Source organism: Bidens hawaiensis, unplaced genomic scaffold, assembly GCF_021521415.1.
Source record: "Bidens hawaiensis isolate Kalapana, Puna unplaced genomic scaffold, B.hawaiensis_p1.1 tig00011830_1, whole genome shotgun sequence".
NCBI lineage: Eukaryota > Viridiplantae > Streptophyta > Magnoliopsida > Asterales > Asteraceae > Bidens > Bidens hawaiensis.
The window spans coordinates 550,244-561,293 of record NW_027491942.1 but is presented as its reverse complement, the minus strand read 5'-3'; the positions used below and the strand labels follow the sequence as shown (position 1 = coordinate 561,293).

At 36.5% G+C, this 11,050-nt stretch overlaps 2 protein-coding genes across 2 annotated transcripts; one reads left to right on the top strand and one right to left on the bottom strand.

Annotated features, from left to right (window-relative positions):
• Positions 1-497: 497 nt before the first annotated feature.
• On the top strand, positions 498-6,603 carry LOC143539221 (thylakoid lumenal 29 kDa protein, chloroplastic-like). Its single transcript, XM_077032596.1, has 11 exons — positions 498-590; positions 653-733; positions 2,350-2,446; positions 3,154-3,188; positions 3,274-3,339; positions 3,414-3,454; positions 4,247-4,377; positions 4,565-4,671; positions 5,274-5,411; positions 6,037-6,171; positions 6,378-6,603. The coding sequence occupies exons 1-11, from the start codon at positions 498-500 to the stop codon at positions 6,486-6,488; spliced, it is 1,035 nt and encodes a 344-aa protein (XP_076888711.1). The 3' UTR covers positions 6,489-6,603.
• Positions 6,604-8,064: 1,461 nt separating this feature from the next.
• LOC143539243 (14-3-3-like protein) lies at positions 8,065-9,796 on the bottom strand. Its single transcript, XM_077032609.1, has 4 exons — positions 9,326-9,796; positions 9,099-9,221; positions 8,448-8,564; positions 8,065-8,257 (listed from the first exon to the last, which is right to left on the bottom strand). The coding sequence occupies exons 1-4, from the start codon at positions 9,794-9,796 to the stop codon at positions 8,186-8,188; spliced, it is 783 nt and encodes a 260-aa protein (XP_076888724.1). The 3' UTR covers positions 8,065-8,185.
• Positions 9,797-11,050: the final 1,254 nt, after the last annotated feature.

Here is an 11,050-nt window from a genome sequence, read left to right as displayed (position 1 = left end):
TGCCATACCACGTGCCTAGCCTGTAGTTGGCAGAAGAGGAAGAGTGCACGACACGCCTGCTCTGTGTCAGCCGCTACCTATCCACCACTCACAGGCAGGGCACGTGCATAGGTTACAGTTGGTAGCGTGTTGGGCCGGCTAAACCCCTTGGAAACCTACCTTCGGCTATAAATACCCCAATGGTATGAACATCTTATCTTATCATATATACCTGATATCTGCTCTAGCAATCTCTTAATATACTTTTATATTTAAAGAGCAATCTAGTCTGATTCTCACGCCGGAGGGTGGTCACAAGGAGGAACCCCCCCTTCTCAGTGACGAGCTCACGGTGTCTGTTTTGCAGGTTATCAGAAGAACCATCTTCCAAGGGTCTAACCCCTCGTGGGAAACAGCTCTCCAACCCCCAGGTTACCAGTAATCTGCCCGGGGTCTGGTTAGTGTTTCTTCATAATCTTAACTTCAAACAAACAAACAATTTCCAACAGATCGTTACAATGGGGTTGGTTTCATTCCTCTCAACAGTTCCAACCCTGCTTCCAAACACTCCATTATCCTCCCACACTTCCTCAACATACCCAGTTCGTTATGTAAGTTATTAGTTCAACTTTAATTTCTTAATGCCAATTTCATGTGTTGCCTTCATGAACAGGGTCAAATTAATTGTAAAATTGAGATTAATGGTGTTGGAAGAAGAGATGTTCTTAAATGCGTTGGAGCTGCAATTAGTTTGGTAATTGTGATTCTATTTCTATTTAATCAAAATGTTATACATTTTCGGGTCGGGCTGTTTTGTCGGGTTGGGCACTGTATAGTATCTAGCATTCCCGAGCCGGAAGGCCCGGAACATAACTTGCAACCTGCAAAGAACCCGTTAGAACTTACAAGGTGATTGTTGAAGTGGGTTTTGGCTGGATCAGGCCCAATGGGCCTAGGGCTGCTTAACGGGTCGTGTTCACGGGTTGAATCTGATACGAACCCCGAAAATTTTACACGAACCCGAAAATTGTGGTATACAGATGAACATAAACACGACATGTGTATTTGCGGGGTGGCACAACACGACCTGTTTGAGTCGAAAAATATTTTTTTTTTACATATTTGTATTTTGAAATTCTAAATTTACATTTTCTTGAGCAATTATATTAAACTATGCCATATTGTTTAAGTGGCAGTGTTCGCAGGTGAAGTCAACACAAACATGAAATTTTACACGAACCAGAAAATCGTGTCACACACATGAACTTGAAAAAGACACGTGTATCGTTGACACAAACATGACCCGTTTGAGTTGAAAATAATTTTATTACATATTTTTATATTAATAAGTTCTAAGTTACATATTATTTTTATTCTTCTGAGCAATTATGTATGAATATTGTTGGACAACAGGTCGTGTTCGTGGGTTGGCAGGGTAAAGCCTACACGAATTACAAAAATCATGCCACACACATGAACCCAAACAAAACCTGCTTGACCCAAAAAATAATTCGTTTTACATATTAATATTTTAAAATTCTAAATTTACATCTTATGTTTATTTTTTAGCAATTATGTTTAACTATGCCATGTTATTTTTGAATATTAAATCTTGACATAAATATACCCTAATAGTTTAAGTTATTACATAAAACACATTTCGAAAAAGTGAAAAAGAATAAATAAAAGAGTTAAATGGGCCACCTGGAAACCCGACGGATTGACACGAACATAGGGCCGGCCCTTGGGGGTGGCAGGGTGGTCGACGGCCACAGGCTCGACACCCCGCTAGGCCCGAAATTTTTTTTTTTTTTTTTTTTGAAAAAAATTATATGTATTTTTATTAAAAAAAATATGTATATTTAATGTTTAAAAATAATTACATAGCCACTAGCTTGGTCTGGTGGCAAATGGGTATTACTCACGACCAAGAGGTTGTGGGTTTTAGCCTCACTTGAGACATGCTTAATTCTTTTTTTATACAAAAGTTTTTTACACAACCCAAATTATAATCAAGTAAGCCCATATAATAATTAAACTGTTTAAACACAACAAAATACTCCCTTTACTTAAGGCCCAAAAAAATTTTCACCTTCGGCCCAAAAGTTTTTTTGCTTTCTCAGAGCTGGCCTTGCACGAACATGATCCATTTAGCTAAATGTGCTAGCCAGTTTGACCTAAACCCGTTTAGACTAAACCCAAACTCATAAATTTCATGTTAGGTTCATGTTATGCCTGAATTCTCACACCTTTAAATGGGCCGGACCTTCCCGGGCCTGACCCAGCCTGACCCAAATGTCCAATGCATAGTTCTTACATGAATTAGAGTGATGTGATCATGAGTTTCTGCCAGTTGTTCTCTCTTCATAGGAATTAGTGGCAGGCTTGAGCCCGATCCCAAGCCCGGTTGTGGAGGTGGCCCATGCTGCTGATCTCATACAACGAAGACAGCGGGGCGATTTCCAGTGTAAGGCTTCTCATTCTTGATTAGTTTATAAAAGCGACTAAGTTAGTTTGACCGGTATGAATATAAGTACTTTTTGTTTATTTGACCGTTAGCGATAAAACATAAGTCAAACCGGCCCATTGGCACCATGTTTGTTGAAAGGTTCACATGTTAATATGAACGGGGCATGTTTGTGTTTGTTCACTTAACTTCAACTGAAGAAACGATTGAACACAAGCAATTGCACGAATGCGGTTTTCTTGTTTCTGTTCATTTATTAAGAAAATAAGCATGTCCGTGTTTGTTTGTTAACAAAATAAGTGAATGGTTCACGAATGTGAACAAATGACATAACTGAACTTATATTCACGAACATTACTGAGCTAAAACCAGTTAAAAGTACTGCGAAGAACAATGTGTCGGGCCTAAAAAGTTATTAAACCTAGACTAAGTTGTAATCAACCAAAAGATTTTAAATGAATATATTAACGAACGAACTTAAACAAACGTAAACTAACGAACGAGACACGTGCTGATGTTTGTTCTTTGACTAAATGAACAAATTTTTTTGCTCATGTTCGTTCGTGTATTAAATAAACGAGTTTTCTGCCGAATGGTTCATCAATTGGTCATTAAACGTTCGTTTCGTTTTTAAAATGCACATAGTGTATTTATAAATAGTTAAGTTTAAACTTTGTCTCTAATTTGTTTTTTTCTTAATTTGACAGCAAATATAAAGTCCACCCTCTATGAGGCCATCAAGGTGAATCATCAAATAGTTATTTTTGTTTTCCATATGGTTGGTAACCTTTTAAACAAATCTCACTTCTTGTTAATGTATGTTTCAGGCAAAACCAGAGCTCATTTCACCCCTATTAACATTAGCACTTAATGATGCCGTGACATACGATAAGGTCGATTTTTTAGCACATTACTTTACAATTTTGTTAAATGAGTAATATTAATTTGTTTACTGTTAATCTTGTAGGCTACAAAAACTGGAGGCCCGAATGGATCTATACGGTTCAGGTAAGCTTTTTTTTTTTTTTTTTTACATTGTCCCCATAAAGGATTGATTGTAGTCCACAAGTTTTCTAATTTCTAACTTGTTTAATAAGCAGTCATGTTAGGGTTAACCAGTTCTATTAAAAAGATGTGTCCTGGTTTGCCTGTTGAAATTGCTTAATAAAATAGGTTGATCGGATAACCTTATTAAAATTTAGAACAAAATATATTTAATAAGGCTGACCCGCCTACCTGTTTAACCCATTTAACACAAGCAGTTCCTAGTTCATGACTCGTTTAACAGGTTTACAACTTAATGCTAACCAATTTACACCCCGTCAACCCGGTTGACTTATTTTTTCACAACTCGTTTACAACCTGCCAACCTGTTTAACCAGTTTATAACCCATTTACAACTTAATTTCAACCCATTTGTTCAAAAATAAGTTTATAGCACGTTTAACCGTTTATCACAACTAGTTTATGACACGTTTAACTTTACAACTTAATTTCACCCATTTAACAAAACCAGTTTATGACCCGTTTAACCATTTATCACAACCATTTTATGACCCGTTTACAACTCAATATCAACCCACCAACCCGATTTTCTTGTTCAATCTGTTTACAACCCTCCAACCCCGCTTTACTTGTTTAACCTGTTTACAACCCCCCGACATGATTAATTTGTTTTAAACCGTTTACAACCCGACAACCCATATATGATCATTTGTTAAACTAACATGCAATTTCATATTTACGGGTTTTAGCTCAAATATTTAAATTTATTTTTTTATTTTATCTTTTTGCATGAAGCTCGGAGATCAGCCGACCTGAAAACCAAGGACTCTCAACTGCTTTAGCATTGGTCGAGGAAGCCAAAAAGGAGATCGATTCTTACTCAAAAGGCGGACCGATCTCATATTCTGATCTCATCCAATTAGCAGGTTGGCATCCTTCTTCATTTGGTCAAACTTTGACTATTCAATCTCCAAAATATTTTCATTTTGATGATCTTAATGTACTTATATGTGCTCATCATTTGCTTTCTATTAAAAGATTAAAACTTTAATCTGTTTTGATATCATTTTGACTTCTTGAATTCAACTGTTGACTCATTGACCTTTGGTGTAGCACAAAGTGCTGTTAAAGCTACATTTTTGGCTTCGGCTGTTCGAAAATGTGGTGGAAATGAAGAAAAAGGGAATCTGTTATACTCGGCTTATGGTTCAAGTGGACAGGTTAGTTTGTCCCAATAAATTTTTAACGGGTTTGCAGGTTGACCTAACGGATTTGCGGGTTGACCTGTTTAGCCCATTTATATATTTTTATTTTTAATAAATATATCTTTTATGTCATAACTTAAACAGCTTTGGTATTCTATACCTAAAAATAATGAGTTGAAGAGATTATATGCATTTGTATATTTTTTTGATAAATTGTAATTTTGGAGTATTAATATGCAGAATAGTAAAATAAAATAAAATTCTCAGGCTAAACAGGCCTTTTTCAGGTTGACCATTTTATAACTTTTTGCCGTAACTTATTTTAAATACATTGGTACCTTTTGTTGTAAGTTGTAATATTAGAGTATTAATATGCAAAATAATAAAATTAAATAGTATTTTTGGGTTAAGCGGGCCGTGTTTGTGTCAACATGTCAAAATTCGTGTCGGGTTCAACTGTTCAAGTTAATGTGACATGCACGATTTTTGGGTTTATGTTGTGTTTGGTTTCATGCTGGGCTCAAGTTAATGTGTCTGGCATGATTCTTCGGTTTGTGTTGGGTTCGACCCGCCAACCCACAAACATGACCCGTATAACACAAATTTTTGTCATGTAGTGGGGATTGTTCGATAGGCAATTTGGACGGTCGGATGCTCAAGAGCCTGATCCTGAGGGCAGAGTACCCGACTGGTCAAAAGCGAGTGTTCAAGAAATGAAAGACAAGTTTACAGCCATCGGGTTCGGTCCCCGCCAGGTAAACTTCTCACTTTACTCTCCACAATAGAACAGTGTTCGAGTTGACCTTTCATGACCATTTGACTATCCGATGGTCAACTTGCAGAGTCCGATCAACAAAACAGTGGCAGAAAAATGGTTTTTAGTACGTGTCAAAATAACTCGTGTTGATCCGAGCCTAAACGAGATCAAGTCTAAAAATAATCTTGTTTGATAAACGAGCCCGAGCGTCCATTATTGAGCTCAAGCTGGCTCGCCAGCCGAAATGAGCCTAATGCTTATATAATTTTATTTAATAAGTATTCATTTTATATTTATAACAACTATTATTATATATGAAATTATGATAAAAATATAAGAATATAGTATGTTAGGTATAAAAGATGTACTTAAATGATATATAAATAATAATTATAAATGTATATGAATTAATTAGTATCTAATAATGGAGCCAAGCTTGAGGTTGAAAACTATTCACGAGCTGGAGCTCGGGCTTTAGAAATAGAACTCGAAATGAGCCGAGCTTGAGCCTAATCAAGTACGCGCTCGGCTCATTTACAACCCACCGGTGTTCAACCCATTCGTCCAGTTCATCTTAGAAACCTTTTAAAGTATATCCGTTTGATATGTTTGACCGGTTGCAGTTGGCAGTTTTGTCAGCATTCTTGGGCCCTGATCAGTTAGCAACTGAAGCCAAATTAGCAACAGATCCAGACGTTACTAAATGGGTCGAAAAATACCAACGGAGCAGAGAAACAGTCTCCCAAACCGACTATGAGGTTAGCACCCTTTTCACATCCGGGTCACATTGTTTACTGAATCGGGTCAAACATTGACTTTTGCAAACTTAAGTGTTCTTGTTCAACTAATTTGTGAAACGCAATGTTTCTTTTTTTTTCTTTTTAATGATAAGTTTTATAAAAGTCGATTTGATAATGCCTATTGTTGGACATGTGATGGAACTCTTTGTCTTGTGGTTTTTCAGGTCGATTTGATAACGACTCTTACAAAGCTGAGTGGTCTGGGTCAAACCATCAACTATGAGGCATATTCGTATGCAGTCCCTAAGGTTGACTTTTCAAAACTCAAGCTGTGAAAAGCTTGATACAACTATTTACGATGATGAAATGAGTGAAGCAAGTTGAGCCGATAGCACAATCGAGTCGGGATTCTTATTTAATTGCAGTGCATATATTCAAGGAGTCTGGTTTGTTTTTATAAATGACTTCCAGAGTGAGTTTAGTAAACTGATGTACATGTATGAAAAGTGTAATAACTTATATATATTTTTAATCTGCTGGAGAGATTACATCCAGCAGGAACTTGATCTCAAGTCATGCCATTTGTTTAAGTAATCTAGTTTGGTCTGAATAGTTAATTGGTTATTTTTATTCCTGATTCTGTGATTCTATCAATATGGTCCATGGATTTCTCACTCGCAATTCATCTCAAGCTGATTCGGCTCAAACTAGTTGGTTTATATAAAATTTTGTGCTAAAGGTGATTCCGCTTGTTCAAGTTCATTTTCATACTAAATTTTTCTTCTTGTTTATTGTTAGTTTTGTTATTGTATCATTTGAGACTCATATAATTTGATAATATTGTTACTTTATTACTTGTGACATGTATACAAAATAAACAAGATTATGAAAACCTAGAAAAGGAGACAACTTGCCAGTAGGCTGTGGGTAGAGGTGCACAAACCGGGTATTTTCAGGAACCAGAACCAGAACCGGGCATAGTCAACAAAAGTCAAAACCGGGTCCAGGTAGGAACCGGTTCCGGGTATAGTCGGGTATTTGACTGGTTCCATTGGTTTTTTTTCGGGTTTCGGGTAGGGTACGACCGGGTATTGGCGGAACCGGTTCCACCGGGTCCGGGTCGGTTCCGGTTCCGGGTATAGTTTCACAGGGAAACCCAAAACCCGGTCCATACCCGCGGGTAGGGTAGGGTCAGGTCCGGTTCCTAGGTTCCGTGTAGGAACCACCGGGTTGGGTCTGAAACCGGTTGTTTTGTGCACCTCTGGCTGTGGGTTTGAAAACAAGTTGAGCCCATCTCTAAGCTCAAGATTAGATTGTTTCAAGCTTTACCTTGGTTTGAATTTAATAAAATAAAATTTTTAAACTTATTAGTTTTGTTATAAAGGTAGTTATTGAAGTTAAAGAGGTTATGAGAATAAATGGTTTAAATTTGGTATGGGATATAATGTTTTACTAAGTAATGTTTCAAATATAAGACAATAATACTTCTTACTTTTCAGTTTTCAGTGTTTTAATTGTACTATGTAATTTGCTGTTGCTGAGTAATATGAGAGGTTATTGAATTTCTAGACTACACAGGTTCTTAAACAAATTATTCTATTTAATAGATACTATGCTTGTTCGGGATCAAGAGTGTGCAATTGGGGGCTTGAGCTTGTTACTAAATGAGTTCCAACTCAAACTCGACTCAAGTAGATCAGGAGTAGCTCAACGGCAAGTTAATGAGTTAGTCCAAGTTATTCAATTCGTTTAACCTTAATTAATTATATTTGACAATACATAATTTTGTAAGAAATCTTTGTTTTTTCTTTGATAAAAAAATATAAAATACACACATGCAGATTACGCCCAACACGGCAACACCATTTCTATAGCAATGATGTTTTACACGAATAATACAAATACACACATGAAACAAATAAACTTCCATTTTCTTCTCCAAAATGTATTACAACATTTGATTATTAACCAAAACTTTAAAATCCATTTTGTAAACTTTTATCTAATAAATATTAAAACAAAGCATGAGGCCTCACTGTTGTGGTGGTTGCTCCTCACTTTGCTTTCCAGCACCTGCTTCCTTAATTTCATCACCTCCATCCTCCTACATTCAAACAAAGCCCAATTCAGCATCAAAATTTGTAGATTTTTATATAATAATTAATATAGCCTTCTGAATAATAATTCAATTTGGATGATTTTTGACATTTTTCCTTTTTAGATGAGTATTTTATTTGACTCGTTAGAGATAAAACATAGCCCAGATATGCAATATAGAAAAACGAGATTTATACCTGCATATCGGAGGTCCAGAGAGTGAGGTTGTCACGAAGGAGTTGCATGATCAAGGTGCTATCTTTGTAGGACTCCTCGCCTAAGGTATCCAACTCAGCAATTGCTTCATCAAAAGCCTGATCAAGGGTAAGTAAAGAAATCATCTCACTTTAAAACAAGTTGAAAGGATCCATAAATACATGACATGACACCAACCTAACACGAAATTCATGGGCTTGGATTCAATCTAAATGGGTTCACATGAACACGAAACACCCAGGCATGCATGTTCATGTTATTTTGTTTAATCTTAAACGAATAAACGACCAGATGCAAACAATTAAATGGACAAAAATTTATGTTTAATATTCGTTCGTTAAGAAAATGAGTGTTTGTGTACGTTTATGTGCGTACGCTCATCAACAATATTATAAACAAATAATTAGCAAACATAAATGAACATGAACAAAAGAAAATAACTAAACATAGAAGAACAAACATATTTATACAGCAAACCCAAATTAAAAGTAAAGGGTCACATCAATTTGTTGGATCTACAAAATTAAGAAAAGAAATGGATGCTATTTTAATTTAATGAACTAGATTAATAAATTATAACGGACCCACAAATTTTTAATTAAACCAACGAACATAAATAAACAAACACAAACCTGCTTGGCAAGGCCACAAGCTCGGTCCGGAGAATTCAAAATCTCATAGTAAAACACAGAGAAATTGAGAGCCAGGCCAAGGCGAATCGGGTGTGTTGGTGCAAGTTCAGCGTTCGCAATATCCTACAAATAACAAAAAATTTTGCATTTAACAAATTTCACCATATTCATATCCAACACGTAATTAATAATAACGTCATGACCCCACGATCTATAGATATTATAACCTGAGCAGACTTATACGCGGTGAGAGTATTCTCCGCAGCATCTTTCCTTTCACCCGCGGTCTTAAACTCCGCAAGGTAGCGATGATAATCACCCTTCATCTTCAAATAAAACACCTTGGAATCACCCGAAGTCGCCGACGGCACCAGCCTCGAGTCCAAGAGCTTCAAAATCCCGTCGCAAATCCTCGTGAGCTCGGCCTCAATCTTCGCCCTGTAATCCTTGATCACCGCCACATGATCCTCGTTCCCGCGAGACTCCTCCTTCTGCTCGATAGACGAAATGATCCGCCACGAGGCACGACGAGCTCCAATGACGTTTTTATAGGCGACGGATAAGAGGTTCCGCTCCTCGACGGTGAGCTCGTCGGTTTCGGAGACTTTTTCCATGAATTCGACCATTTCGTCGTAGCGTTCGGCCTGCTCTGCGAGTTTGGCCATGTAGACATTCTGTTCGCGGGGCGAGAGTGCCATAACTGGTGTAGGTTTTTGATGTGACGGAGAGATTTGTGACGGTTTTGAATTGAATTTAGCTGTTGGAAGGGAGATTATTGAGGAGGAATGGTGAGGACGGGAGAGAATCAAGGACAAAAAATGGTGGGAGTTTGCATCAACGGTTGGTTATCATGCATTGCTGAGTTGTACTGTAACGGTTTTGATGGTTTCAAAATATTCACTAAAAATATATGAAGAAAATTTGTAAATTACATAGTATGATTATAAAAGTGTGTTGTGGGGTGGCATGTCAGGCGACAAGGGGCAAATTTGGCAAGGACCCCCCCCCCCCCCCCCGAATAAGAGAGGTGACAGGGGGGCATGTATTTGTTGCCGTGTGTGTATTGTGGGTTAATATTATTATATTTAATGCGTGTGATATATATCCATATATAATATAATATGATGTGGTGGGACTACAACATCACTAGCCCTTCACTACACATAGCCTAAGTGGTTGTAAGTTGAAAATAGAGAAAATGCTATACGAGAAAATTAAATTTAGAGTTTCATCATTCACACCGTATAATGTTTTAATATTTTCAGAAAGTGGTTATGAATGAAGGCGAGATAAGTGATACTAATAAAAGTATAAAAGTGTATTATTTAATTGAAAAAAAGAAAGAAACTATATTAATTTTTAGTGTGGTTATATGATATATATGGATATATGATAAAAAACTGAAATGTGAATCTCTAACACCTAGCGTAAATGAATTATAACATAACAAGATTTCTTTCATTTTAATTCTAGTTAATAAACACGTAGAATATTAAAAAGAAAAAGTAAAATCGACTAACCCCACGAAACAAAATAGAACATGAGGGAAAAATCGAACGAAACCATCTTCCACGAAACGACATGAATCAAATTGTTTATGCTAGATTGTTTTGCCCGTTGTACTCATAATGACCGACTGAAGACTGTAAACTCAAGTTGACGCAATCAAACTGGTGAAGGCTTTCTTAAGCACTTGTGTAGTTTTGATAGTAGAAAAAGGAGTATTTAAAAGTGTGACAAATGAAGCGATGATTAACCATTTTTGTTTTAAAAGACAAGAGCATGTAAAAAGCAATTGTAATGTATGCAGTTTGTATTGCTATGTTTAATGAAGTTTATTTTTGTAATGTATAAGTAAAGTTCTGAATCTATCACCGCTTTCGGTGTCATTATAATTATAACGGCATAATATATATTAATGACTCAGTTGGTCCCGCATGACTCACCTTGAA

Coding starts and splice junctions, on each gene's coding strand:
- LOC143539243 (XM_077032609.1), bottom strand. CDS start 9,796: ATGGCACTCTCGCCCCGCGAACAGAATGTCTACATGGCCAAACTCGCA. Junction 9,222..9,325: donor CCGCGTATAAGTCTGCTCAG/GTTATAATATCT, acceptor TGTTATTTGTAG/GATATTGCGAACGCTGAACT. Junction 8,565..9,098: donor CTTGTGGCCTTGCCAAGCAG/GTTTGTGTTTGT, acceptor ACCCTTGATCAG/GCTTTTGATGAAGCAATTGC.
- LOC143539221 (XM_077032596.1), top strand. CDS start 498: ATGGGGTTGGTTTCATTCCTCTCAACAGTTCCAACCCTGCTTCCAAAC. Junction 734..2,349: donor TTGGAGCTGCAATTAGTTTG/GTAATTGTGATT, acceptor CTCTCTTCATAG/GAATTAGTGGCAGGCTTGAG. Junction 2,447..3,153: donor ACAGCGGGGCGATTTCCAGT/GTAAGGCTTCTC, acceptor TTAATTTGACAG/CAAATATAAAGTCCACCCTC.